The sequence below is a fragment of the Apis laboriosa genome, unplaced genomic scaffold, assembly GCF_014066325.1.
Source record: "Apis laboriosa isolate Shangri-la unplaced genomic scaffold, ASM1406632v1 scaffold112_cov148, whole genome shotgun sequence".
Classification (NCBI taxonomy): domain Eukaryota; kingdom Metazoa; phylum Arthropoda; class Insecta; order Hymenoptera; family Apidae; genus Apis; species Apis laboriosa.
The window spans coordinates 1,262,391-1,289,619 of NW_025220865.1; the positions used below are offsets into that span (position 1 = coordinate 1,262,391).

Consider the following 27,229-nt stretch of genomic DNA (forward strand, 5'->3'; position numbering starts at 1 on the left):
TTGAATAATGTTTATATAATACATGCATTCCAATATTTTTCTTATGCAATTCAAAAAATCAAGAATTAAACTTTATTTTTTTTTGATTCTTTTTCTAATGCTTTTTCCTTTGCTCTTTGATATAAAGGTACTAATTTTCCTTCTTTAGCAAGCATTTTGAGTAATTCCATTATTAATGGCAAATAATTATGCTTTCTTCTGATATTTTCAATCTGATATCTTTTAGATTTTCGAATTTCTTTCTCTATCAATGTTTGTAAACGTTCTAATTCTGTTGGATCACAGACATTTGCTATTTGCCGTTCATAAACTGTTTTTCTGTCTGTTACTATTGCCATTAAATTAAAATGTATTTCTCCTTCATTATATCTATAATCGTAAATTACATAATTATTATATGAAATAAATGATTGTATAAATTATATTGTATAATATTATAAAATATTTACTTATTTATTCTTTTTTGTATTATTGGCTTAGCTGCTTGAACCCATTGATCTCCAAGTGGACAAGGGCCTAAATCCATAGGTCCATCTTTTAATCCATCTAATTCATATAATCGTCCATCTATAGGAACATAGCTCACAAAATGAAATACATCATCATCTTTAGATGCTTGTTTTGAGTCATATTCAAATATTGTTTGCCTACAATATTTATTTTATATATTATAACAATTTATATTAAACAACTTATTAATATTATTAAAATATATATTATATTGATAAATGGAAAATACCTTGAAAAAGAATTATGTACTTCTCTTATCACATCAGAATTGCTAAGAGCAAGTCCTCTCATATTAGCATCAAAGCTTTGACAAAAATTTTTAAATTCTTCTAAATTTGGTCCCAATGATATATCAGAATGTTTACAATTCAATAATACACTCAAAATTGCTTGTGTTGCACATGCATTGTTAATTACCTACAAGTTATTTTCAATATTTTTGTCATCTGATTATTATAATAAAATTTAATAAAAAATATAAAAATTACCTGTTTTGCAAAAAATATCTTATCCAACCTATTATCTAAAACAATACTTCCAGAAGGTTCATCATCTTGCACCCATTTAAATAAAAATATCAAACCATGTATAGGCCTAATAAATAAGAAATTATTATTAATATATCATAAAAAGATATTAAAAAAAAGATGAATTAATTTAATTTATTTTTTAGTTTATATATTTAAATAATAATAAACTTATAATTATAAATATATAATATTAATTTTAAAAATTTTAAAAATTACACAAAATGAAAAACAAATTTAATTGATAATTGAAATACAATATTAAATAGGTTATGTCATATAGATTAGATTTACTTTAAATTATCAAATTGCTCATCATCTAAACTCCATAATTCTTCCACTTGAGCACCTTGAACACCTTTAGAAAAAAAAAATTATATTAAATACTTTATAATTTCAAAAAAAATAATACTTAATAATACTACTAAAATGTAAGTGCGTTCAAAGTAACTGTCAAATATATACATAAATCTTTTAACATAATCATATATATATTATATATATTTAAAGTAATCAAAAAATAAATTTAAATGAAATCAATCAATTTACCAAATTCTTTTATTAATTCCGTAAAAACTCCAGGATCGCTTTCGATAAGACACCAATTGCCCGCTGAGTCCGCCATGTTTCATTTATTTACCGTAAATTCAAAATAGAATACTCATTGACTATAGTTTTTATAATTAGAATAATATAGATATTTATAAAGTGAATTATGTACATTGCAATATTATAATATAATGAATATTATTTCTTTCATGAATATCTAAATCAGGGTTATAAAAATTAAAATCAATAAATAACAAAAATAAAAGAAAAACAAAAATAAAAAAAAATACATACATTGGGAGTTTATTGTTTAATAAAAAACTTTAATAAAATTAAAATAAAAAATTAAATTAAAAAAATAAAATTTTATATAAAAATATTTCAATATTTTCAATTTTTTAATTTTTTATTATTCTACAAACTTCTTATAAGATTCACTATTTAAATAATTAAGGATTGCGTATAGTGTCTTAAGTATAAAAGTTTAACTCAAATTGTAAGCACAGCCTGATTTATTAAGTGGTTGGAATAATAAAACATGAAAAAGTTATATAATCCTTTCATAATCATTAATTAATATTATAACACTAAAATACAATTTACACTATTTACAAGCAATAAATTAATTAATTTCAAAATATATTAATAATCGTTGACCGTCATTCGTTAATTCACATTATTAATAATGTTCAACAAATAGTACATATGTAGTACATAGTTTGTAAACAAATTTTAGAATATAGTTTATGCGAATGAATTTTTATGATATTAATATAGAGGTAAATTAAAATAATTTGAAATGAAAAATTTTAATCATTACTAGCGTGATAAAAGGAATTAATGCAAAAAAATGTAAAAAAAAAAGTACATTGATAAGCTATATATATCAAATATAAGTTACATTGACAATATAATTTAATTATTTCATTCTCAATTTATAGATAAATGTTTATCTAAATGTATTAAACTATTAAATCCAATTCACTTATAAATGATCATAAGCAATAGCTTAAAATTTTATTGAAATATTTTTGTTGAAATATTGTGATGTGTATAATGAAAATCGCATAAATCTATAATGAGACACTATATGCTGGTTGTATATATTAACAGTTTTCATTGAAGCACCTAACATTGCATTGTTTGATTTTGATTAATTATTATTTTCTGTTTGACATAATGACGACAGAATATCCTCATACCGCCGCATATTAGTTTCAAATGTTTCCAACTGTTTTGTAAGATCTCCTACTTGTTCTGCAAGCGTTCTTTCCTCCATAAAGGCTTGAAGTTGAGGTGCACTTTGACATTCACGATAAAATGCTCCTAAATCGCTATTAGTATTTGTAACGGCGAAAGGAGTTTTCTATAATTTCAATATTTAAAGAGTTTAGACAAATCAAACGTTTCTATTATACTAAAAAGATAGGAACGTTAATTACCAAATCTACCATGATAAAATCGTCGTTGGCACTAGCCATTGAGCAACTACTTCTTCTTGATCCATTTTGCGAGTTGCATTTCGACGTTGCATTATCATTTGTAAGTCTTTCATTATTTCCATTGCTGCTATCTGTAGTAATATTTGTTGTTGCAGTCTTTGTACATGTAGTCTCTGTTGCTGAGACTGGAGGAGGTGAAGTTTGTCTAGGAGCTAATAAAGAACTAAAAGGTACATCTGGTATAACAAAGTTTTCTTCATTAACAGTAACAGGTTTATTGACTACAAATGCTCCAACTTTAATAGTATCACTAAGGGATTTTGAAGTTTCTTCACTAAAATATAAACAAAAAAATTTATACAAAAGATTAATATAATATATAATCTAAAAAATTAAAAATTATATTTAAATAAAATACCTTTGTTGATATCTAGCATGACGAGGACTTAAGTCAGAATGAAAATGATCACTTTTTAACATTATTGAATCACGCCCAGTATGAGTAGGAGATATAGTCATTTTTGTTCTATATGATACTGATAAATGAATTGTCCCCACTGGTGTACACAATTGACCCACTCTAACGTGTTTATAATTATCACCTAAAAGTTGTAATATATTAAGCAAAATAAATAAAATTTTGATATAAAAGTGAAATTTTTTTTTTTTATACCTAATGTATGTAGCTGAGGTTCTCCCATATAAATTCTATAACAAATAACATAGGAATCTGGACCTTGTCTTCTACTCAATTTATAAGCTGGAGTAATTCTTGATACAGATAATAATGATTTGAGTAAAATACCCATTCTGTTATATACTGTGTAAGTTACTCTTACAGTGGGATCACTATGCTCTGGCAAAACACCTAGGCTCCATGTTTCTAAAACCATTGTATCACCTTCAACGGTTCTTAATGAAATTTCAATACAAAGAGGTATGGTTGAATTTATTATTTCTCCACATAATACTCTTTTGGCTTCAGCCAAAACTTCTGGTAGATCATGAATAGCAAGATTAAACTGTACAATGAAAATAATCACATAGAAAATTATACTTTTAAATAATAAATAAATAATTCATTTTAATTAATTAATATAAAAAACTATGTTTTCTAAATATATTAAATAAAATTATTTATATATTTGTTATTTCATAAAATTTTATATAAATTTATAAATTTTTCTTAAGTAATAAAAGATAATAATTTAACTTTTTAAATGTATTATATAAATAAAATATGTGAATTTAGAAGAAAGAAAAAATTAAAAAATAAATTTTATGTTAAATTAATTTGAGAAATAAATATATAAATTATCTGTAATATATATTATTATAAAGTTATCATATAGAAAAGCTTACCCAATCTGTTCCAGATGAATTTGGCTTGCACTTTGTGCTGACCTTTTCACCTGACCTCGACTGCACAATAATTTGAGCAGCTTTTAATGCCAAAAATTTGGTGAATTTATCCAAATCCTTTTTATCTTGCATGCTCAATTTTAATGTGGACATTTTAATGCTATTAATTATATTTTTATGAAATTTCTTTTGATAAAACACAGATATGTGCTCAAAAATATCCAATTCCACTAAACTTTATAAAATTTTGAATATGCCAAAGCATCTCTTCTTATTTGTAAAACTACATGATGAGATAGTTTTTGACATTCATATATGTAAACCATTGCATTTGAATTAGCAAATGATTTCTTTTTTTCCTATGATTTGTTAATGCAGATATTGCAACCAAAAAACAATAATTTGACAATAGGATAAACATCATATCGCTGCATTGTGTTGCAACAGCTGCGTGGCAGACGATAGGTATTAGATTGATTCTATTAATTAGAATCTAGTTTTTCGTAGATTAGTTATAAAAACAAATTCGAAAATTTTATTCGAATTAATTGATCAATCTGAATATCACTTTTCTCGAAAAAATGTATAACGATAGTAATATCAAATATAGTTCTTATTTCACTATTTTTATGACACACTGTAAGATCGATCGTGTTTCGTATAGCAATTACCTTAACATAAGAAGCGTTCACATGAATAATATATAATTATTAATTTGCTGAGTCAGAAGTAAGTTAATTTTGTTAAATATAATTTATGATTAAAACAAGAAAGATAGAGAGAACGAAAAATACTTTTTTATCAAGAATTCAAAATTTGTAAATTTCGAATTGCAGAATTACACCGCGTTCAGAAAATAAGAGTCAGCATAGACCATATATATTATTTTGTACATTACATATGAAAAATAAATATAATTATATGATATTAAAATATATAATTTTTTAAATCATTTAACAACATGTCAAATTCATTATTACTATTAATTATTTTACTTGATTATAAATTAGTCTTGATTTTAATTCTTAAAAAAATTATTGTATACATAATGGTATTGTAGATATAAATGGTACAAATGTTCTATCATTTGATTGGTTAATTGAAGTGTTCAACAATTGATGAACTAAAATATCATTAAATTATAAAATATAATACTATTTGTATATTTTCTTTTTAATTATTTTAAAAAAAATTTTTCATTTTTTATATTGTTCCTATATTTTTCAATTTGATTGTTTTGTATAAAAATTTAGTTATAATTTATTTTTTTCAGATCATTTATAACATTACTTTGCTAAAAAAAAAATAAAATATACATTATTTTATTTTTTTTTTTAAATAAAGCACAAATTTAAATTATTTAAATAAATTCACTGAAATATGAGATATAATAATAATATAATTAAAATAAAAATAAAATTAAATTAATCATAAAATATATTCTAATAACAATATTCAATAAATATGTTTTTATATGTTCTTATATATTATTATATATTTTTATATATCTATAATTATATATAAAATTTATTTTTATTTATAATTAAATTAATTATTTACATATATAATATATGATAATACGCGGTAACTGTAGTACTATGAAATATTACATAGATGGCGTTAGTCTAATTTTGTTAGTTTATTCTTATTATTTTTGTGTGCATTTCACGTCAGATTCTTTGCGCATTCCGATAGATGGCATAACAATCACGTCATGTTACTTCCCGCTATTATTTTTAGATTAAAATATAAGATTCTAAAACTTTACTCCTTTTCAATATAATTGATAATGACTTCATGACAATCCTGGAATATTCGTAAATAATTTCTTTTCAATTACTTAGATAAATGGAAAAAAAATTAAAAAAAATATTGGTGAAAAATGAGAATTAATAGTAGGAACAGGAATGTGGAAAATAATTATTATAATCATACAAGGAAATAGAAAAAATTTAGAAAAAGAAAAAAAAACAGGAAAGAAAAAGAAAGAAAAAACAAAAGTTTAAATTGAATTATATTAAGCAATTATATTAAGCAAAAGATACAACAAGTGTAATTAGCGTATTAACGAGAAGAAAAAGAATAACTTTAAAAAAATAGAGAATAAGAGAAAATAGAGAATAATCTTTGAAAAAAATGAAAAAATGATCAAAGAATTTTTCAAATACATGAATAAATAATTTAAAATTTAAAAAATAGCGCAATAAATATAGAAGAAAAAAAGATAGAAAGAAGAAGAAAAAGAAACAAATTTTAGGAAATATTAAAGTGTCTATTAGAAAAAATGATAGAGATAAAAGCGAAAATGAAAAAACACAAATAAAGAATTATAGATTCGATGAGAAAATAAAATAAATAAAAAAAAAATAAATTATATATTATAGTTTTAAAAACTAAGTTTTATAAAAAATATATTAAAAAATATAATATTTATATTACAAAGAATAATGAACAATTTTTTATAATACTTATAATAATTTATAAGATTTATAAGAAAACTGCTACTTTTATAATGGACTGTACAGTTATAGCACACAGCATGCCAACTGCAATGGAAATTTCCACTGAAGCACTCTGTTGCCACCGTCTTGTAGACGCTTCATAGCCGCGCCTAAAAACCAGATTGCATCTTTCAGAAGACTAAATCGAAGGCCATTCTCATTTTTTTTATTAATTAGTTTCGATTAATTAGATTTATCATATTCTGGATTATTTAATAATTTATATAAATATTTATTGCATATTAAATAACATTTAATGAAATAATTTAAATATGGAATCATATGATTATTTGTATCTTTTTGTTTTTTGTTTTTTTCAATAAAACTTAACCAAAAAATACTAAGATTTCTTAACTAAGATTTCATAATTTAAGAATACCATTATTTTTCCATTTAAGAAATTTTCAATATAACAGATATATACATCGCAATTTGTATCATAATAATTTTAATATAAAAAATAAATAAATTTTTTTTATAAATATTTTTTATAAATATAAATTGATTTTATTCTCATTTAATCGGCATGACTAAAATTATAAACAATTGTAATGATAAATGATTTTATTTTTAAAATAATATATAGATTTTAATCCAAAATAAATTCTGTTACAACAAGAACATAAAAATACTTTATATTTTATAAAAATATAAATTTTATTTTATTTTTTTAGTAAAATATTAAAATATACTATAAATAAAAATGTACTATATAAATTTAATATAAATTTTTTTGCATCAAAATGTAAAATCTTTTATGTGAATAAAATATAAGAATGGAAATAGTGACATAATGAGAACATGAAATGGCCATGAAATGACATAAAAGGAAAGAACGTGTTTTCAACTTTTCTCTGATATAGAAAGAACAAGTTAGGAATTTTAAATTCGAAATATCATCGCAATATTTAGAAAATAGAACTTTTTGATCTATATTAAAAACATCGTATACTTTTGATAGGAAATGTACTCAGAGTTCGAGAGGCCTCGCGTGGCCTGGTCCCCTCCCAAGATAAGAAGGCCTAAGGGGCCCGGTTGAACGTTTGCCACAACGTTTGCAAGACTTACACGCTTTTGTATTAGAAATGTACTTCGTTCGATCAATTCTTCGTTCGACTGACTGTGCATTTACATGAATTTGATTTGATTAATCACATAATGAATATCTATCGCGTAGAAAAGTTGATCTTTTATTATTTAATATTTTGTTTAAAAATGAAAAGCAACGAAAAAATTGCAAATATAATTTTAGAGGTTATGTTTCTATAATTTCACGAATAATTAGCTAGTAATTAATAATTTTTAATTTTTTATTAGACTATCCAAAAATCTATAATATTTTTGCTTAACAAAATTACATTTTAATAAATTTCATTTTAATACTGAGATTATTATTATAATTAAAAATTATTATATTAAAATATTATTATTATCATATAATAATATTAAATTTAATTTTTTATATATTATATATAAAATATATATATTTTTTAAATTTATAGAAATTAAGTCTTTTAGAGAATTATTTAGTAATTTATTGAAATATCGATTTATTCCAAATTAAGTATTAGATTACAAAAAATATAAGTTTTAATATTAGGAAATCATTTTATTAACATTGAATGTTTAAATTAATATATATATTAATATATAATCTAATATTGATATTAGATTAGATACAGACATAGTAAATCCAAAACTTTATTTTAATACATAAAAATTTAATTAACAATTAATATTTCATTTGAAATATTTACGGAAAACTAAAAATCTACATTACCTACAGTCCCATCAACGAGTTAGAATAGATATCTGTTTTTTGTTATCACTACAGATGATGAAACTTATCTGTAAACATCGATTGTTCTCATTAAATATTATATTAACAGTAAGTTTTTCATATGTATAATTTTTAAATTAGTGAATTTCTAGAGTTAAAAGTAATATTTTTGGAATTTACTTATTATATATTATCGAAAGATATGAAAAAAAATCAATAATTTTTGATATTCAAGCGAAAGACAACCATTAATTTATTAATAATTGATTTAAATGTGAAATATATATAATGAAATAATATAGAAAAAAGAAAATTTTATTAGCATTTATCTACAAAAAAAGTTTGAAACCACGATCTACGCATTAAAATTGAAAAAACCACGCAAGCGATAGATAGAATACAAGGTCGAATTTCGTACAGGCATATCTATAACATGAAGTCACGTTTATGACTGCAATATAAGCACGTGCTGCTGCGTTTTCGCTAATATTTTATAAAGATAACAGAGCAAGCAAACGATATTTAAGTGCCAATTATAATTATCATGAATCGATTATTCCTTGCCCGATTTGATAGCGCGTTATTAAGTTTCATTATGTAAAATAAAAAAATCGAAAACTACAAAAAATTGAAGGTGACAATTTTCTTTTTTAATATTTTTTCTTATAATTATTGCGTAACTCGAAATTATCAAGAAATTTTCAATAACTTTAAGTAGATATTTTGATACTTTGATTTCTTATTCTTATCTTGTATATACTTATTATATTTTCAAAAATATATGTAATAAATATAATAAACTTCTTACACATTTTTTGCCATAATAAAAATAAAAGATTCAATTGTTAAAATATTTGAAATAATTGTTTACACATTCATAAAATTATTAATTGTCAATATTTGTGGTAATACGAAAATGTTTCAATTGTACGTTATATAATCGTACGAAGAATTACATAACAGTTCCTCGGAATTTTAATTTCACGTTCTAGCTTTTAATAATATAATAAAAATCTTACATACACGAGATGTAAATATGTTTTAAAAACAAATGATGAAATTTTACACGTATTTTTTAAATACCTGAATTTTTTTAAACAATAAGATACCATAGATAAAATAGTTTATAGATTTTATAATTACGAATCGCTTAATCCTTAATTTTTGAATTACAATTATTAATTTTAATTATTAAATTTGAATTTTATCGCACGGATGTAATATAAATGTAAAAGATTAATGAACATTATATATCAAAAATCAAGTTAAATCGATGCAAAATATGGCCATATTAATATCGAATTATTAAGATTATGAATAAAATGATATTATAATTATATTTATATCAAATTTCGTATTAATTTTAATTTCTAAAGAATGACCTGATTTATTACACTCTCTTCTATTTCACTTTCATTTCATCACTATCTATTTCTCACTTTTATCTTTGATACAGAAGGGCATAGAAGAATCAGTCAAGTCAGAAATAGATAACGCCAGTCAATTTTTAGAAATCTATTTCTTCATATATATTTTCAGGCACTTATATCGAATGGATATATCACACAATATTACTCTATTATTGACTTAATTGATTAAATGATGGATAAAATATATTTTCATTCATTGCAACATAATAAGAATGATGCTTATCCAGTTTAAATCAATGGATAGACTTTATTTATTTCTAGTTTAATAATAAATTAATAAATGTTTGCTGATCAATCTCTGCTATCCATTAACAACAGCAATAAATCATAAGAAGGAGACTAATCAATTGAGAATGATTTTCATAAGTGATAATAATACAATTTGTCTTGAAGTATATTGTACGTAGGAAGGATCTGTATGCAAGTAATAACACTTGAAAGAAGTGATGTATACAGAGTGTTCATAAACCATACAATTTTAATAATCGATTTTGGTGATAATTTCAAATATAAAATTTGTAATATAAATTATTATTTACAATATTCGAAGACAAATATGTATATATATATAAACAAATCTATTTCTCTGAAAAAGAATTCAAGAATTTTTTAAGAAATTTGTCAAGAAATTTTTTTAATTAAAATAAAAATAATTTTTAAAAGTAACTAAAAAAAGAAATGCTTCAAAGAGATAAATTTAATAAATAAAATTCTTTAAAATGAATTAATACTTTTCTATGATCGATAATTTAAAAAATTTATATATTTTATTAAAGCTTTTACTAAACTAACTAATTTTTATTAAACAAGCTTCTCTTCTTAAGGAAAAATAGTAGATAGAAAAAAGAAATATAAAATAATTTTGGATCTTACATAACGCTCTATATAAAATAATAAAAATAACAACATATATTTATATCATAAATGAAATGAATGAATGTATGAATTATAGAATTCGTATATGTGTATTAATATCGTCTTCGATGGGAAACAATTGAAGTGATGCAATGTAAGTAAACAGCGTCATAGAAGAACACATTATGGCACGGTTTCTCCATTGAGAACAAAGTTCAAGGCTCAAGGATAAATTGTTTTGTACCAAGGGTAGTTTTCATCCTAGAAATAAGCGATTTAACCAAATCTGACCTGGATGTACACACGTGCTCAATTCAAGAGAGATCACGTGGGCGAAGGACCAATATCGTTGTAATACTTTCGCGAATTTTTTGCATATATCTGCGTCATCATCGTCCATCTATCTTATTGCGACCTATATACAGATTCAGTAAACATCGATTGCGACACTAAGGCGCCTTCACATTCTCTTTTTTTTTTGAATTCTGCACAATTTTTGAACATCTTAAATATTATTGATCCTTATCATTGGATTTATCATTGGATTGATAAATCATCGTGTCTTTAATGTTTTATGAAAAATACATTATTTTCATAAAACATTAATGATATTTTGACAAATTGAATATTTTTTTAATATATTCAAATGTAATATTTGTTTGCCTTTGATTTTATTTGTATAAAATATTGTTGTTTATTACATATCCATGGATAAATGTTAATACGATGAAAAAATCTTGATGGACAAGTAATTGAAATCAATTAAAATGGTCATACAAAATTTGAGAATATATATTAGAATTTTATCAGATTTTTATACTGCATTTATTTATGCATTAAAAGATATGATGTCATATAATTTATGAAAATGTCAAAAAAAAAAAAAGAATATATTCAATCTCTATAATAATGTAAATAAACATAATAAATGTAAATATAAAATCATAATGAAATGTTGATTAATCACGTACCAGATTATACGGATTTAAATTTTATGATCCTCAATTATTCTCTATATAATCATGTAATATTTATTTTAAATATAAACATAGTTTAAATATCTTTCGAGCGATATAATAGTCACATCGGAGTCAACAACCATTCACTTATTTTCAATAATATACAATGTACGATACATATTTGTATATATTACTTAAGCAATCTTTATTCCATTCAAATATAAATTATATAATAGATAAAAATTCTAATATTCCCGCGATGTATAACATCAAAACTGTGTTCTCAATGCACCACATAGAGGTCACATACATCTTATTCCTAACCTATATATTTATTCAACTAGAACACTAGGAAGTAGATCCTCGACACTTCATTTTTTTCTTCTCATTCCCTTATCATTAAATCTATGGAATGTTTCAACGACCATATGACATACGAATACAATGAAATAGAAAGATCGACTGAGAACAAACAGGATCATTCCAGTTAAACGTCGTGGACGAAGGAAACCAAATAAGTACAAAGCTCAGCGAAATCCTGGCGATTGGCCTCGTAGTGGAAAATTTTCTTCCTTGTGAACACGTTGCGAAACAGAGCTAGCCGAGTAGTTTCACGTTACCTACGATATCAGCGTCGCAAAGTTCAAATCTTGAGCGCAATATCGTATTGCCGTGATAAAGCTTTGCTGCGCCACTGGTCGACGGTTTCGTATTTGATTGTCGCGCGATCTTTTACACGACGCCATACGAAAATATGCGTCGTGAACGATCTCACATGCATAATCACATATTGAATTTATAGTGATTATAGTTAATAAGAGAACAATGTTGTCACTTTAATTTAATCACTGTACTGGGGACAAGACTGCAGTACTGACATATTTGACATCCTTGATGTCTCTCTAATTTGATGTACATGTAAGATTGACGTATGAAAATAATCAGCGTCATTAATTATATGAGGATTATTGATATTTCCGCTTGGTTTTTAATAATTTTACAATTATGTAAGAATGAATAGAAGAATGAATAGAAGAAACTAGAGATAAGTAATTGGTTTTGGCATTCGAGGACGAGACATCACGTCATAAGTTACAAATGTGACACACGTCGTTAATGTTTTACATTTTCGAGACAGAACACCATGATCATAGATACAACGTGTGTATAAATGGTATGTAACTATTGCGCATAAAAGAAATATTATATCAACTCCATGCTGTTTTTGCATATGAAAAGACATGACGCAATACAAAATAGTAATATTTTTCGTTTTAATACAATTGAGATATGTAACTCGTGTTGGCTTTTTATTTGAACCTCAAAAGGAAAGATATTTTACGAAAGAATATTGAGTAATGATTGATATTATTGAGTATGATTGATATTTATAAAGAGTTATCCTTAAGATATTTTTTATGTAGCGATTTAATCGTAATTCAAATTCAAATTTTGGACATTCTGTAATGTTTTAAAATATGATTCGAGATAAAGATTAGAATTAATATATAAAAGTGTGTGATTTTATTGAAATATTTATTCACGAATTATGATTAATCTTTAATGGAGTTGTAAATAAATTGTATCCTGACATTTATTTCCATACGAACTTTCAAATCCTTTTTTCCATGTTATCTGAATGCTTTTTTTTTATTTATTATCAGAAAGGACTATATAGTTTTTTTCTTTTCCTTGAAACAAGTTAGTTCCTTAAAACAAGTTCTTATCTCGTTATTTAACATAGAATATTTCTCAAAGTGAATGATTATATTAGCTGTTTCTGGTCGATTTTATATTGTGATTAATGAAAAACGTGACTTTTAGTTATGTTTTTTCGAAAATATTGGGACACTCAAAAATATATAGAAATTAGTAGAAGAAAAAAAAAATTATTTATTGATTGAAGCGAACTGTTCGAACTTTTTATCACATGGATTTAAAAATTTAAAAATTCAAAAATAGATATGATAATTATATATTTTTTATATAATTAATTGTATATTTTAGGTTAAATGAATAATCAAATTAATTTCGTTTCAAAAACTTATTAATAGACTGATAAATATTTATACAAAATTTGAAAATTCACAAAAAGATACGGAATAAGACAATCGAGGATACGTTACGCTATATTAGAAAAACGAAATAAATCTTTATTTAACCTCGATTTCTTTGCTCATATTCAGAAATATTTGATTTTGGACAAACATCCGTAGTTTATTCATTAAATACAAAAGTATTATTCCTTTATAAACATTATATCATCACCGATGCACCAGTTTCAAACTTCGATATCGAAACCGCATCGAGGCCACAAAAACATTGATCTCTAAAAAAAGCGAAGCACGCGTCTCGGCGTTAAAAATAATCTTTGTTTGTCTCGTTCGCAGATTAAATTCGCAAAACCTAGACGATCAAGTGTAATAAAAAAAAAAAAAAAATTAAAAATTAATTACATAATAATCGCATGATTACATAACTCTTATTATACTGCTCGATAATTTTAATACGCCAATCGGATTGAGGCACATCGACAGCTGATTCGGTAATTGACATAGGTGAAAGAGACGTCTGCGGCAATTTATTCGAAAAGAGGAGTCAACGATTCCCTTAACCCCGATCACAAATTGGGCAAATGGATTGATACCAATTTATACGATGATCGAACGAATAACCAAAGTTCACAATTTGTTCTTTCGTTTCTAATTACGGACCTGTGCCCGTATTATATTTATTATTAGGCGACGAGAGACGCACGAGCATACGACTTTGATTACGCGAACGTTAAACCGGAGGTTGAACGACTCGATTCGAATAAATATAATTAAGGATCGTGTCGACCGGTTTCGATTTTAATTTTTTATTTGACAAACGGACGCCAGTTGAACGGATGCCGTTTCTCTAGGATTCCATCGCGAGAAATCTTGTCGCGAAGAAACGGAAACGAGATTATTACGCGGGAACATTTAACGCGAGAATATTTATTGATCCGATCTGATGAGTATCGTAGGTATTCCTTGTGCAAATTGTTGGTTGTGAATAATACAGTTGTGAAGGAAAATTAGAACGTATATTATATTGCACTTCGTACACATCGTGTTTTTTTTGTATTGTATTGATCTTTGCAATAATCTTTGCAATTTCGCAAAATTATTTTTTAATTTTTTAATTTTTTAATTTTTCTCATAAGTTTCAGACTATATTCCGATAAAAGAACAAAAAGATACATCGTCATACAATGTAACACGTTTATCGATATATTGTTAACAAAAGTTGCTTATTACGCGTAAAACGATATTGCGTGCATTCCAAAATGACATAGACACGTCAGTGTCAAAGTGATGGATGTAGAAAAGACAAAATGAAAAAAAAAAAAAAAAAAAAAAAAAAGAAGAAAAAAAAAGAAAATAATTGAGACGCGACATTATAATCTGCGCATATTTCGACAGCAAGGTGTCAACGATGTTATTAACCCTGATCCCTGAGAGAATGTAATAGGCTCGAAATAAATAACGATGAGATCATAAAATTGTCTAATCTTGACTGCTGACACGTGCATATGTGATTATTTCTGTGATGTCAATGAAACGGGAAGTGGAAAATATGCAAAATTGCGTGATTCACCTATCACGAATACTTATTTGTTAAAGAACCAAGTTTAAGTTACGACAGGAAAGTGCCGATTATACTTTATTTCGTTCAAAATAAATTAGACTGGTTCGTATGAATTTCAATAAAAATCGTTTAAACTGGTTTTATGATTTTATTCGGAGGTAGGAGCTCTCAAATCACACTTAAATGGAGAGATCTATCTGTGGATCTCTAAATATGCGACAAGTTGAGTTTTTTTCATGTTTGCCAAGAAAAAAATTCATTTTTCATATTATATGATTATTCTATATTATTCATTAATAATAGTTATAAATATATCTATATAGATTTAATAATGATCGTTTGCAAAAATAATTACGCATTTTGTCTAAATATTAGAAAATTAATAATTCTTCTTTATATTTTATATGATAAAATTAGAGATTTTTAAGAAAACGATATTTAAAGAGTAATGATATATATCTGAAATCAAAATCTAAAGATAATAAATTTCGTAAAAAAAAGTTAAGATTAAAAATATATTCTTCATAAGTTATAATCAATATTTTTTTTTAATATTTAATGATAGCAATTCATATAAAAATATTTTGAGTAATATATATTTGAATACTTCGAAATCAGTATTTAAATATTATCCACCACGTTAAAAATGACGCATTATAACGATAATCTTACACATTATTGATTAAATCAATAAATCGTACGAAAGTAAATATTGTTTATTTCAAAATCATTAATTATATAAGTAAAATATTTTTTTTTAGAAACTATTAGAAATTTAATTACACGCTAAATTAAAGTTATTGATCGTTACATAAATAATAAAATTTTTAAATCAATGACTTACGTCATAAAATTATCAAAGGAACCAGTGACTTTTAATCCATTTATATCTTAAAATAGTATCTGCATTCTATATTTATTGTTTGGACAAAGAATGAATGAACATATTATATATATTTCGTAATTTTTGATTCAGTTTCAAGCAAGGAAAATATTTCTCTCGTCTTACATTTAAGAATGAGAAGAGAATGAAATAAATTACAGTTGCCTTGAAATTTCAGAATCAATAATCCATAATTCTGCACTTTTAACATGTATTGTACGATTTCCAGTTTTTTTTGTTCATTTTACTTCGGATAATTTATCACGTGAAATAATCTAAACGAGCACGAGATTTGAGGAGCACGAAAATACAATTGATACGGCTATTAAATTGTAAAATGAGATATAACATATGTTGATTTAAAGTCAATTTTATTTATAGCGCCTTTATTCCTAATGAATGTTCCAATAAAATTGTTGTATAATTATTTTCCTTACTGGAGTTTATGTATATACGAAATATATATATATATATATATTTGTAGATTAATTCAACAAACTTTTTATGATAAATCTTTTTCTCATAAAAAAAAAGAGCATAAAAATTTAATTATTAAAATTTCCGATTAATTTTAGTAAACATATTATTCGATTAATTCTAGTAAACATATATAACATTCTTGAAAAAAAGCATATATGTATAGTAGGCAGAATATATATTTGGCAAAATTTCACTTTAATTTACCTATATAAATATTTATCGACGCATCGTTCGAAACTGTTTCCCTCCTTTGGTAAGAGTTAAAAGCAAATAGATCGATTCACATTTCACCGTTCTTTGGTTTGTTTCCAGATCCAGACAACCAGTGATTTTGCGTATAATTGATTTCATGCCGGTTTACTAACCTTTTTACTCGTCTAACTATCGATCGACTCTGGTAGGTCACGTACAAAGTTATGTGATGAAACACATCACAAGAGAAAGGGAGAAAAAATTTGAAATTCGTAGGAAACGTTACAGCGCCAGATGCGCGATCTGTCGGCATCGATATCGTTAACCTTGATCCTGTGGTGGCGTGGGCATCGGCCGATGCAAGGCGATTACAAAGCCCAATAGGTGGATAATGATGTAGAAACGCGTTCGACGTAAATGGATTTGGCATGTGCGATGGGAGTGGCGAATGGTTTCGCAGACGAAAAAGGAGACGGGTGAAAGAAAAAGAAGTGAAAACGAGCGAATGGAGGGGATTAAAACTTAGATATGTGAGAAAGGGAAGAAATAGTTTGGTTAGGCGATGTTACGCGACGAAGAAAGAGAAGAGTGGAGCGAAGAAGATGAAAAAGAATACAACGCGACGAGGACGATGGAAGTGGTAGCAACGACGTTGTCCCTAACGATGGTGGTGGTGGTTTAACGTTGTTGGTAGAGGTGGCGAACATCGTCCGAGAACCCAGAGAAGTGAGCATTGACCGTGATCAGGAGGGTGCAGTGGGGTTCGAGGTTGTGTGGTGTATAATGGTGGGGAAGAAGCATAGTTATAGCGAGTGGAGTTTAGCCGTTAGGTCGTTCAGTGGTTCGTGGTTGTACGCGTGTATGTGTGCGTGTGCACGTATAAGGATCGCACGCATGTGTCGGCGACGAGGAAAGGGACGAAGGAGGTACTGCCGGCGAAGAGTGGGAGAAAGAGGCGACGGAATCGCGCGCTACGGCGGCCTCCCACGTCGCGGATCGTCATTCCTAGCCGAGTCTTTTCCACGCTCGCGACGTTTCTCCAGCCTTAGAGACTTGACCGATCCTTTATATTTCGCCTTCATGCACGCTTGTCCGGAAACGACACGGTCCTCCACGTCGTAACAGCGTGCCCTCGCTGGCTCTTGGTGGTGTCGGTATATTTCAAAAACTTCCAAACATCGATATACACCGATTTTCGATTTTCCTGCTATATATATATACACGCTATATATTTCCTATATACACTATTTACCCCCTCTCCTTTGTTGGTGGAAACTTCGCCTATTCATATCTTTCTATCTCCCACCCTTGGAAATCCCTTTAGCCTAGTCACACATCCCCCGAGAGCGGCCGAGAGGAAACATAGGCGAGGAGAAAGCGTAGAAGAAAGTCGGCAAAGAGAGAAAGAGGATCAGTGTGAGCACGTCCGTTGACGGTGTTGATTCGCAAATAGTTGAAAGTAAAACGATTCGTTGGTTCCTGCTAGGCTGTGTAGTACACGCGATTCTCCTAGGATATACACGCTGCTCACTATTTGTGTATGTGTCAGTCTGTCTGCACGCGTGTTGATACGAGGACGACGGGGTTCAGACGGCCAAAAGTGAATTGAACGATTCGGAGCAGATAACCAGAACGAGATAAAGTAGCTCGTTTTCAGAGCGAGAATAAATACGCACAGAGGCTTGCCAGAGGCTTTTTTTCTTTTTTAATATACGATCGAGCGTGAGTTTTAACGTGAGGATGTCGCACAAGATGCTGAGCCAAGGAGTGTCGGTTCACGGGGGCAATTCGCAGGTGAGTTTTTCTATAATTATCTTATTGTTTACTCACGATATTTCTGTTTTTCACTTTCTTCTTGCTCGACTTTTCAACGATCGACTAGCGATCGTTTCAACTGTTTGCCAAGTTGGCTTTGAAACGGCGCGATTGTTTCTATGACGAATGCCACGCATTGCGTAACGACGTGCCATTAAAAATTCGCAGCGAAACGCTGACGAAACAGGTTTATCGGTGGATTAACGGTTATATCGTCGAATAGGAGCGGACATCTGATCGCGTGAGAATTAATTAAATCTCGGCGGAAATATCGGCCGCATGCACGCGTATAAATATATTCGAAATATCGCACAGCGATTATCGGAACAGAATTTCGAATTTACATACATTTCGAAAATTCATAAAACAATAATTTTCGAAATTAACGATAATTTCGAGTATATGTAAATAGATGTAATTTAGATAAATTATACTTAATTTATGAAACATTTATAATTTACAATCGTGATAAATCGAACGAATCAATACCAGAGTCAGTACGTACCTATTCATATTTTTCATGGAATTGTAATTGGTTATGAAAACAATAATTTTCTGCTGAATCATATACTCAAATATAATTAGTAATTGATTAATTTTTCAAAAATAAAAGATTTTAATACTTTTATTATTACATCTTAAAGAAATCGGACTTAAATGTTTTAAAATAATTCATCATTTTATCTTATAAACATCTTTCTCGGAATAAAGACTTAGTAATTCGTCGAATATATTTAGATCTAAGAAAAAAAAAATCAATATGCAAATGAACTAATTTTACGTGTTTCATGATTGAATATTCGGCGAGCATCGTGTCGAATTTACATATAAATGTAAAGAAGTCAAGCACGTGGTCTTTTTTTCCCTCCATTGCGCTAGTTCTACGAATTAGAGCACCAAACTGTTCCTATCGCAGAACATATGAAGAGTTGACTCAGCAATCAGTCATTTTCAACCTGAATTAAGAGTCACGTGGAATTGATAAAAGAAGGTCAAAACGCAAAAGTCATTGCGAAAAAATACATTTTTTGATGCGCATTTTTTTTCATATTATCTATACACATTGTTCTTTCCAATTTCCTTGAAATTTTCCCTCACGTTTTGGTTCCTTTCTGTTTATTTATTTTTTTCTCGTACGTGATTTTCCATGATTACCCAATAATAATCAGATCAGCGTATAGAACTCGTGAATGTTTGAAATTGAATGGAATTATTGGAAAATAAAGATGATTCCGTTTTCGCAATGGATGTGAGATCTCTACTTTTTATTTCAAAGATTAAGATGAGTTTTATAGTATTATTCGTGTTATAGCTGAATCGTGTTAAAATGAAATAAATCAGTAAAAAAAAAAAAAAAAAAAAGGAAAGAAGCAATTATGCTGGAAATTTGAAAGAATGAGAGACACTCATATAATTAAGAAATATTCGTATTACGGAATTAGTTTGTATATTAACGGTGACCTAAAAGAAATTCATTCGCAGTGATGGCGTGAGGAAAATTATTTAAGAACAATGAAAATATATTATTGTACATCAATTTCTTATTTTTTTTTCTTTCTAAATTCAATGCAAATAAATATCTCTTATTAGTTTTTACTTAATTCTATAATGACATAATGAAATCTTCCAAGTTTTGTGAAACTCTTATTATTCATATTACATGCTCATACTCTGAAATTGATCTTCAAAAAAGTTAATTTTATATTTGCAATTACAAGTATATTCTGAGATAATGAAAATTCTAAATGTGTTATTGCTGCATCTATTATTAACTTGATGTGAATTAGACGAAGATAAAATAAAAATTTAATATCATAAATATTTTTTGCAACGATAGTACGATAGTACGATAAATATTTCCATTTCTTCATAAAATTTACTTTCGCAATGTTCCGTTAATCAGTTCACCTAAGTCATTGAACACAAGCAGAAAATAAATATTATTTCGCAATATATATATATATATATATATATATATATATATATATACATATATATATATGTGTGTATGTGTGTAAATTAAGCATTTTTCAATAATATTCTCGATAAGAAATTCTGGACGTTATCATAAAATTATCGAGTATCTGCATTATTTTTTATCACATTATCGCCTGCGTCCAGTTCATTCGATAGACAACGAATGCGATACTTCAAAGATTCATGATATTCACATAGTCATTCTGTTGATATCAACGATCGATAAACCTGATCTTAGGAAAGAAACTCATTGCACAGATTATTTTCAAAAATAAAAACGAAAAAAAGAATTATAAAACTTGAAGATAGAAAAGAAAATATGATAAAATATTTGTCGATTGTTCTCGCAATTACTATTATTAACAATCGAAATTTATACGTATCGTAAAAATGTCGATGGAAAGATTAACTCGGTCATAACTTCGGTGAAATTATCATTACCTTTCTTATCTTTTAATAATTTTGATAATGAAAGTCGTCAGCGGAATCTTTTCTTGTTAAATATAACAATTGAGTCATAGATAAGATTTAATTAATCATTTCTTTGAACTGACAAAGATATAAACAAGAGGATGCTTAATGTAGGTAACCATATGTTTACCTACGTAAAGATTGCAACGTGTATTATCGAGACTAAGAATCATAAAAAAAAGTCGAGACGAATTGAAATTGATATTCCCCGCCGCTGTGTTTACTTTCTAATCTCGCCGATTCAGCATCCTTTTGCCGCCGTCGTTCTGCATTTTTGCCGCGCAAGCGCGTCTGAATATTCCGAGATCTAATCGTTTATCTAGATTGCGAGGCGCCAAGACTTGTGCGCAATCGCAAGAAGTAGCGCGCACGTTTATTCGTATCCGAACGCGGTATTTTTTCTTCGTCTCTAATATATTGTCATAAGTTTTATTTAATGATGTTTGATATTTTTTTTCGCATTTTCAAGGAAAGGAATTGTAAATGCATTTTACTTTCTATCGTGAATTTATTTCTTTTGCGGTTATAAAATCAATTTTATTTATTTCGCGATTCTTCGAGGTTATTAAAATTATAATTGAATTTATAATTTTTCACTTAATATATACCGATCGTAAATTATTCGAATTATTTATCGTTAAAATGGCATACAAAATGAAACGATATTTTTCAGAAAGATATCTATCTTCTTTTTAGATTAATAAAATTATATTAATTGTTCGACGATTTGTCGTATTGAAAAAAATAAAATAATAATCAGATAAGAATTTTTTCTACTAATAAACGGACAATTTCTTCTTGAAATCTTATCTGTTTTTCTAGCACTGATTTTTTTTCCATTCATTAAAAAGTCAATTCATTCATTTCTAAAATGAAGAATAATGTCAAAATGTGTGAATCCTGTTCACGGTTGAATCCATACGTTCGAAGGAATATAAGAGGATCTCGTTTAACTTTTTCAACGGGCGAACAAGTTTTTCGGTCGGGTTCGCACAGCCAGAAAGAAGTCCATCCCAACAGATATTTCCGGCAAACGACCTTGCCCGACTATCGCCGCCAACAGACCAGAGCCCCGTTACGGAATCTCAGTATGCTCGAATTACACGTGAAAAACGAGATGTATAGATGTATTTATTTCACATAAACTCGCGGCATAACGAAATTCATTCGATTCATTTCATGTTCAATCGATAGAGACGATAACAGAAAATCACACGAAGGCGGGGGGAAAAAAAAAAGATTAAGAGTCGAAGCGAATTTATGAACAAAGTGAAAAGAATTTGAAGAAATTTATGATGTATTATATTTCGGTGTAATAATTCGCGTCGCTGAGTCTAAAGGGAAATTTTCCGAACGTATATCTGTAAGAAAATGTGTGATGAAACTATATGTTCTCCAATTTCTCTTTCGAATATCGAAACTTTGTAATAAAAATAAAAATGTTAAAAGAATAAGTAAAAGATAAATCTTTCAAAATTTTTAAAAGCTTAGAAAGCTTAGAGATTTTTACATAAGCATGTCCCGTGAAACGAGTTGAGAAACTCTAGAGAAACTAAGTTAAAAATACATAATTATAAAATCACAGATTATAAATTATAATACATGGAGATGTATTTATCTTATTTTAATATTTTAAAGATTAAAAGAGCTTTTATAAAAGCTTAATAAAATATTGTAAAAATATTTGTTTTTTCGGGACAACTAGGCGTCTTCGTTGTTCTTTAGTGATTTCTAGTTTCTAGTCTGACCCCGATCGATTATCGACGAATGAATAGTTTTCTATGCGACTCGGTTACTGAACGTTGACTTCTTTTGTAAACGCGTTGAACTGTCTGATCGATGAATCGTCGAGTTAGAATATGATCGTGTTCTTTAATCTGTTTTAAATAATGCCAAATAAATTAACTCCAACTCCTCAATAATGGAATTATTTTATCTATAAGTGGAAAGATATAGAAATGGAGAAATTGTTAATGCAATACTTCAAAGTAATCAAAGTAAATCATTTTATAAAAAATACCTAGAAAAATAATGATGACGTGATAATAGTAATTATAAAAGCAATTATATACCTTTGATAAGTGAAAAAAATTGCGAGTTTTATTATCATTGTTTAAAGAATTAATTGTTACGATATGAGATTTAATGAAAAATTACATTCTTCAAGCAGTGATAAAATAAACATTTTTTATAAAATATGTTATTTAACACGTTGGTGGATATAATCATTTATATCATGGAAGTTTTTTACAATGCTTGTCGGTTTTTCTTCTTATTTTAAACGATTTTGTAATTTATTTAAACAATTGAATGAGATAATTCTGATAAGAATCAATTATTTAATTTAAACAACGAGCTTTCGAGTATCTCGGTTATTACACAAATATTAGCAATTGTGAAACATCTTTTAAACGTCATTCATTTGTCATTATGTTCATTTAATTTTAAACAAATTAAGAAATTTCCATTAATAATTCCAAATTAAGAAATAACCATTAATAAATAACGTAGCTAGCAATCCTTGTGTGCAATTGACATATTTTTGATACAAATAGAAAACACATATACAAATATATAAAGGAAAATTTTAATTTCTTCCGATAAGAATAAACTTTTTAATCAAAATTATATCACAAGTATAACTTTTAAAACATTAACAAACCTTTTCTTTTTAGAACGAAAAAGTTAAAAAATATCAACCACCAAAACCTCAATTTCCTTTATAGTAAAATTGATAAAAAAACTTTTTACAATACGAAAAATAACGTAATAAACTTTACTTATTTATTCCTCGAATAATTCAAATGCCAACGAAAATGCTAAATGCTGATTGTACAAATTCAAAAAAAAAATAAAAAAGAAATCCCCTACAACAATGTACTCCATTTCAAATTCAAAACATTCATCAAGCACACAAGGGGAGAAAATCAGCTACTGCGCAAAAAGAATTCGCCGCTAGACAGAGAACATCCACCGGTTACGTTTCCCCATGTAACGTGGGATTGCCAAGCCTGTGCCGGAACAAAGGGGCTGGGTGGGAAGAAAGATTTCTCCTGCAAAGGATTTCGGAGAAACCTGCGCTCGTGTAAAAGAGCCTTTCAGCGGACTCTCACTAATGCTCCATCCATCCGTGTTCCCTCGTTATTCACGCGAAACATCCGTCCCTCCGCTCCAACCATCCTCCTATCTCGCATAAATTTGCGAAAAAAAAAAAAAAGAAAGAAAGAAAAAGTAACGAGGAAAGAGCGTGAAAGAAGAGAGGGAGGGGATTTATGAACGATAAGAATTGTTGGGCCTTCGACCCTTTTGTTTCGTAACAGAAACTAGTTTGCCGAGCGTGGCAGAACCCGATCCTCGAAATTGAACGAGTTTCGGCCAATTGGTGACCGACAATGACGCGTGCTTGTTGAAGTCATGGCGACCACAATATGCGCGCGGCTACGTCATGGAAATTTCCTCGTCGTCGGACACCTTTCCTCCCCACTCCCATCTCCCTTTCGCGTTCTTTCTTGCTCTCTCTCTTTCTCTTTCTCTCTCCTTCTTCCCCCCACCCTTCTTCCCTCCCTCTCCCTCGCTTGGTACTCCTTCATCGCTATTCCTAACCTCAACGTCCTCCATCGATTCCCACCTTTCCGTTCCATTCCGGAACGGCCTTTTCCCTTCCTTTTTTTTTTTTTTTTTTTTCCTATTTCGAAACAACTCGACGATTTTTTTTTTTTTTCTTTTTTTTACGAACCGTGTTCCGACCGGTAATGGATCGGTCAATCGCGTGTTTCCCGCGTGTCCATCTTCCGGGAATTTAATTACCATGTGAATGGACACGGCCGACATCGGTTTTCCATTGATCCAAGATGCTTCGAGCGGAACGTCCTTGCCTCCGACAAAACTTCCTGTAAACTCGGCGTAAACTCGAAGGAAATTGAGTTCGCGAAGCGAAAGAAGGATTTTAGAAGCGGAATAATGATACGTTGGATTAACCGTGGCTGATAAATAGATTAATTAACGGAACTATCCGCGGCGGCGGCGGGTTCCTGTTATGAAATTAATGGAGTCATTTGTTACGGTATACAATTTCGATCGTTCAATGCCTGCAGTTCTTGAAACAGTTAACTTGTATCCCTTCTCGAGTTTTTTTTCTTCTTTTTTTTTTTTATTATTTTTTTTTTATTCCGGTCACATCGATTTTTATAATTAATTAACGAAAATTAAAATTATATCTATTTACGATAATATATACGTTTAAATTCTTTTGAATTTTTATATTGCAATATGGAAATTTGTCTTTCGTATTATATTTTATATATAAAAATCATTTCTTAAGGATTGAAATATCGAATTATAGTATCGGATTTCATTCAGAATACAAAAGTACCCCTATTTTCAAATGGGGTTGACTATTCGTTCTTTGGATTTCATTGGGTTTGATAATAAAATCCAGAAAGTGCTTTATTTTTCTTTTGTTCGATCTTCATTATTCTTCTGCTTCTCAATACACTTTCTATTATATTAATAGCTTAAAAAGATTATACGGATGTAGGAAACAAACATTGAATCGATGTTGAGAAATTTTTTTCACTTTTGAAAAGTCGGTCAAGTGCATACTTACATATTTATATATGTACTTAGCTTATTCGAAGTATCTGGTTCAATGATTACTTATTGTGTCCATGACTTCGATTAAATTTTTTTTTAATTTTAAATTCAGATCATTTAAGTATTTCCTCTTCGTTTCATCTTTTCCGAACAAGTTAATATAAACATTGATTAATTTTGATTAAAAAAAAGTCGTTAATAATACCATTTTCAATAAAATGTAGAATTTTTTATCGCTTCCTGCTTAGAACGATAATAACCACAAGAATGTAACACATAAATTTTTGTTTCTTCACGAGCCGAATAATAAAATATCTATGTCATATATTTTTTTTTTCCCATTTTTTTCAAGAATCTTCTTCTCTACAATCATTCACAAGTTCTAAGAATCACTTTTTATCTTCCAACGAACGCTTTCAAAATTCTGTTTCTGTTTTTTGGGAAATTTTAATTTTTTTTCAATAATTTTTTCGTAGACATTAAAATTTCTACGCATTTTATTTTAATTTAATTTAATTTATTTTTAATTTAATTTAATTTTTAATTTACGCGAATTTTATCTTTTAATTGTAATTAAATATTATGAGAAAATTCACGAGATCTTTTAAGTCAATAGATTGCGCTTTAACAATATAAATATTAACCTCATACCATTGCCATTTCGAATTCATTGAATTCGTAAAGCTGAAAATGGAGATCCGTTCAAAAGAAAGTTCGCCTTCCTCTTGCATTATATGAGTCATCGATGACCCACGCATTTCAGCATTTCACTTTGATATCTTGATGAAAACATAATCGTGTAAGAGAGAATTCATTTTATAATTAAAATGAATTTCTCAAATAAATGTGTTTCACTTCGGTTCTCACACTTCCGGTATACTTTGCTACAAACCGTCTGATCCAGTTTTAAGAAAAAAAAAAAAAAAAAGTAGTACCAATGATAATTGGAAAGAAACATTAATTTCTTCTATGATCTATTTCGCTAAAACAGACATGTATATTTAACATGTATATTAACATGTATATTTAATTTCGAATTAGAATTTGATTTTTATTTGATAATTTCATAGATGATTCATGTTACGTGAATCGAGGCAGACACTAGCTTCTTTAATATCCATGCGATGCATGCTAAGGTTAGATAATTTATGCTTCTATATAAATTTTCCACGGCGCCAAATGATTCATCCTGCTTCTGTGTGCGTGTCTAGTCGTAATACAAGCATATAATTTTATTAACAGATACAGATTCTGAATGGACACCGAAGGGATAGTTCGTCCTTTAATC

The 27,229-nt window shown here is 27.7% G+C and overlaps 3 protein-coding genes across 4 annotated transcripts in view; 1 reads left to right on the forward strand and 2 right to left on the reverse strand.

Moving 5' to 3' along the window:
- Positions 1-10: 10 nt before the first annotated feature.
- On the reverse strand, positions 11-1,676 carry LOC122712452 (ubiquitin carboxyl-terminal hydrolase isozyme L5). The gene is made up of 6 exons (XM_043932147.1): positions 1,587-1,676; positions 1,332-1,395; positions 999-1,104; positions 740-927; positions 450-647; positions 11-369 (listed from the first exon to the last, which is right to left on the reverse strand). The coding sequence occupies exons 1-6, from the start codon at positions 1,660-1,662 to the stop codon at positions 66-68; spliced, it is 936 nt and encodes a 311-aa protein (XP_043788082.1). The 5' UTR covers positions 1,663-1,676; the 3' UTR covers positions 11-65.
- A 761-nt stretch (positions 1,677-2,437) lies between these two features.
- LOC122712460 (autophagy-related protein 13) lies at positions 2,438-5,205 on the reverse strand. 2 transcript variants are annotated; one of them, XM_043932168.1, is made up of 5 exons: positions 4,391-5,205; positions 3,702-4,050; positions 3,447-3,630; positions 3,038-3,362; positions 2,438-2,952 (listed from the first exon to the last, which is right to left on the reverse strand). In XM_043932168.1, exons 1-5 carry the CDS (start codon positions 4,541-4,543, stop codon positions 2,740-2,742), a joined length of 1,224 nt encoding a protein of 407 aa, XP_043788103.1. In that variant the 5' UTR covers positions 4,544-5,205; the 3' UTR covers positions 2,438-2,739. The 2 variants fall into 2 exon arrangements, with proteins under 2 accessions (XP_043788103.1, XP_043788095.1); XM_043932160.1 differs by having other exon boundaries at positions 3,029-3,362.
- A 12,771-nt stretch (positions 5,206-17,976) lies between these two features.
- LOC122711362 (proton-coupled amino acid transporter-like protein pathetic) overlaps positions 17,977-27,229 on the forward strand; it is a 33,038-nt gene continuing 23,785 nt past the window's right edge. The window contains exon 1 of the mRNA XM_043930097.1: positions 17,977-18,879. Coding sequence (XP_043786032.1) covers positions 18,826-18,879 — 54 coding nt within the window. The 5' untranslated portion in view covers positions 17,977-18,825. The remainder of the gene's footprint in view (positions 18,880-27,229) is intronic.

Coding starts and splice junctions, on each gene's coding strand:
- LOC122712452 (XM_043932147.1), bottom strand. CDS start 1,662: ATGGCGGACTCAGCGGGCAATTGGTGTCTTATCGAAAGCGATCCTGGA. Junction 928..998: donor AGATATTTTTTGCAAAACAG/GTAATTTTTATA, acceptor AATAACTTGTAG/GTAATTAACAATGCATGTGC. Junction 648..739: donor GTACATAATTCTTTTTCAAG/GTATTTTCCATT, acceptor TAAATATTGTAG/GCAAACAATATTTGAATATG.
- LOC122712460 (XM_043932160.1), bottom strand. CDS start 4,543: ATGTCCACATTAAAATTGAGCATGCAAGATAAAAAGGATTTGGATAAA. Junction 4,051..4,390: donor ATTCATCTGGAACAGATTGG/GTAAGCTTTTCT, acceptor TTCATTGTACAG/TTTAATCTTGCTATTCATGA. Junction 3,631..3,701: donor ACCTCAGCTACATACATTAG/GTATAAAAAAAA, acceptor TACAACTTTTAG/GTGATAATTATAAACACGTT.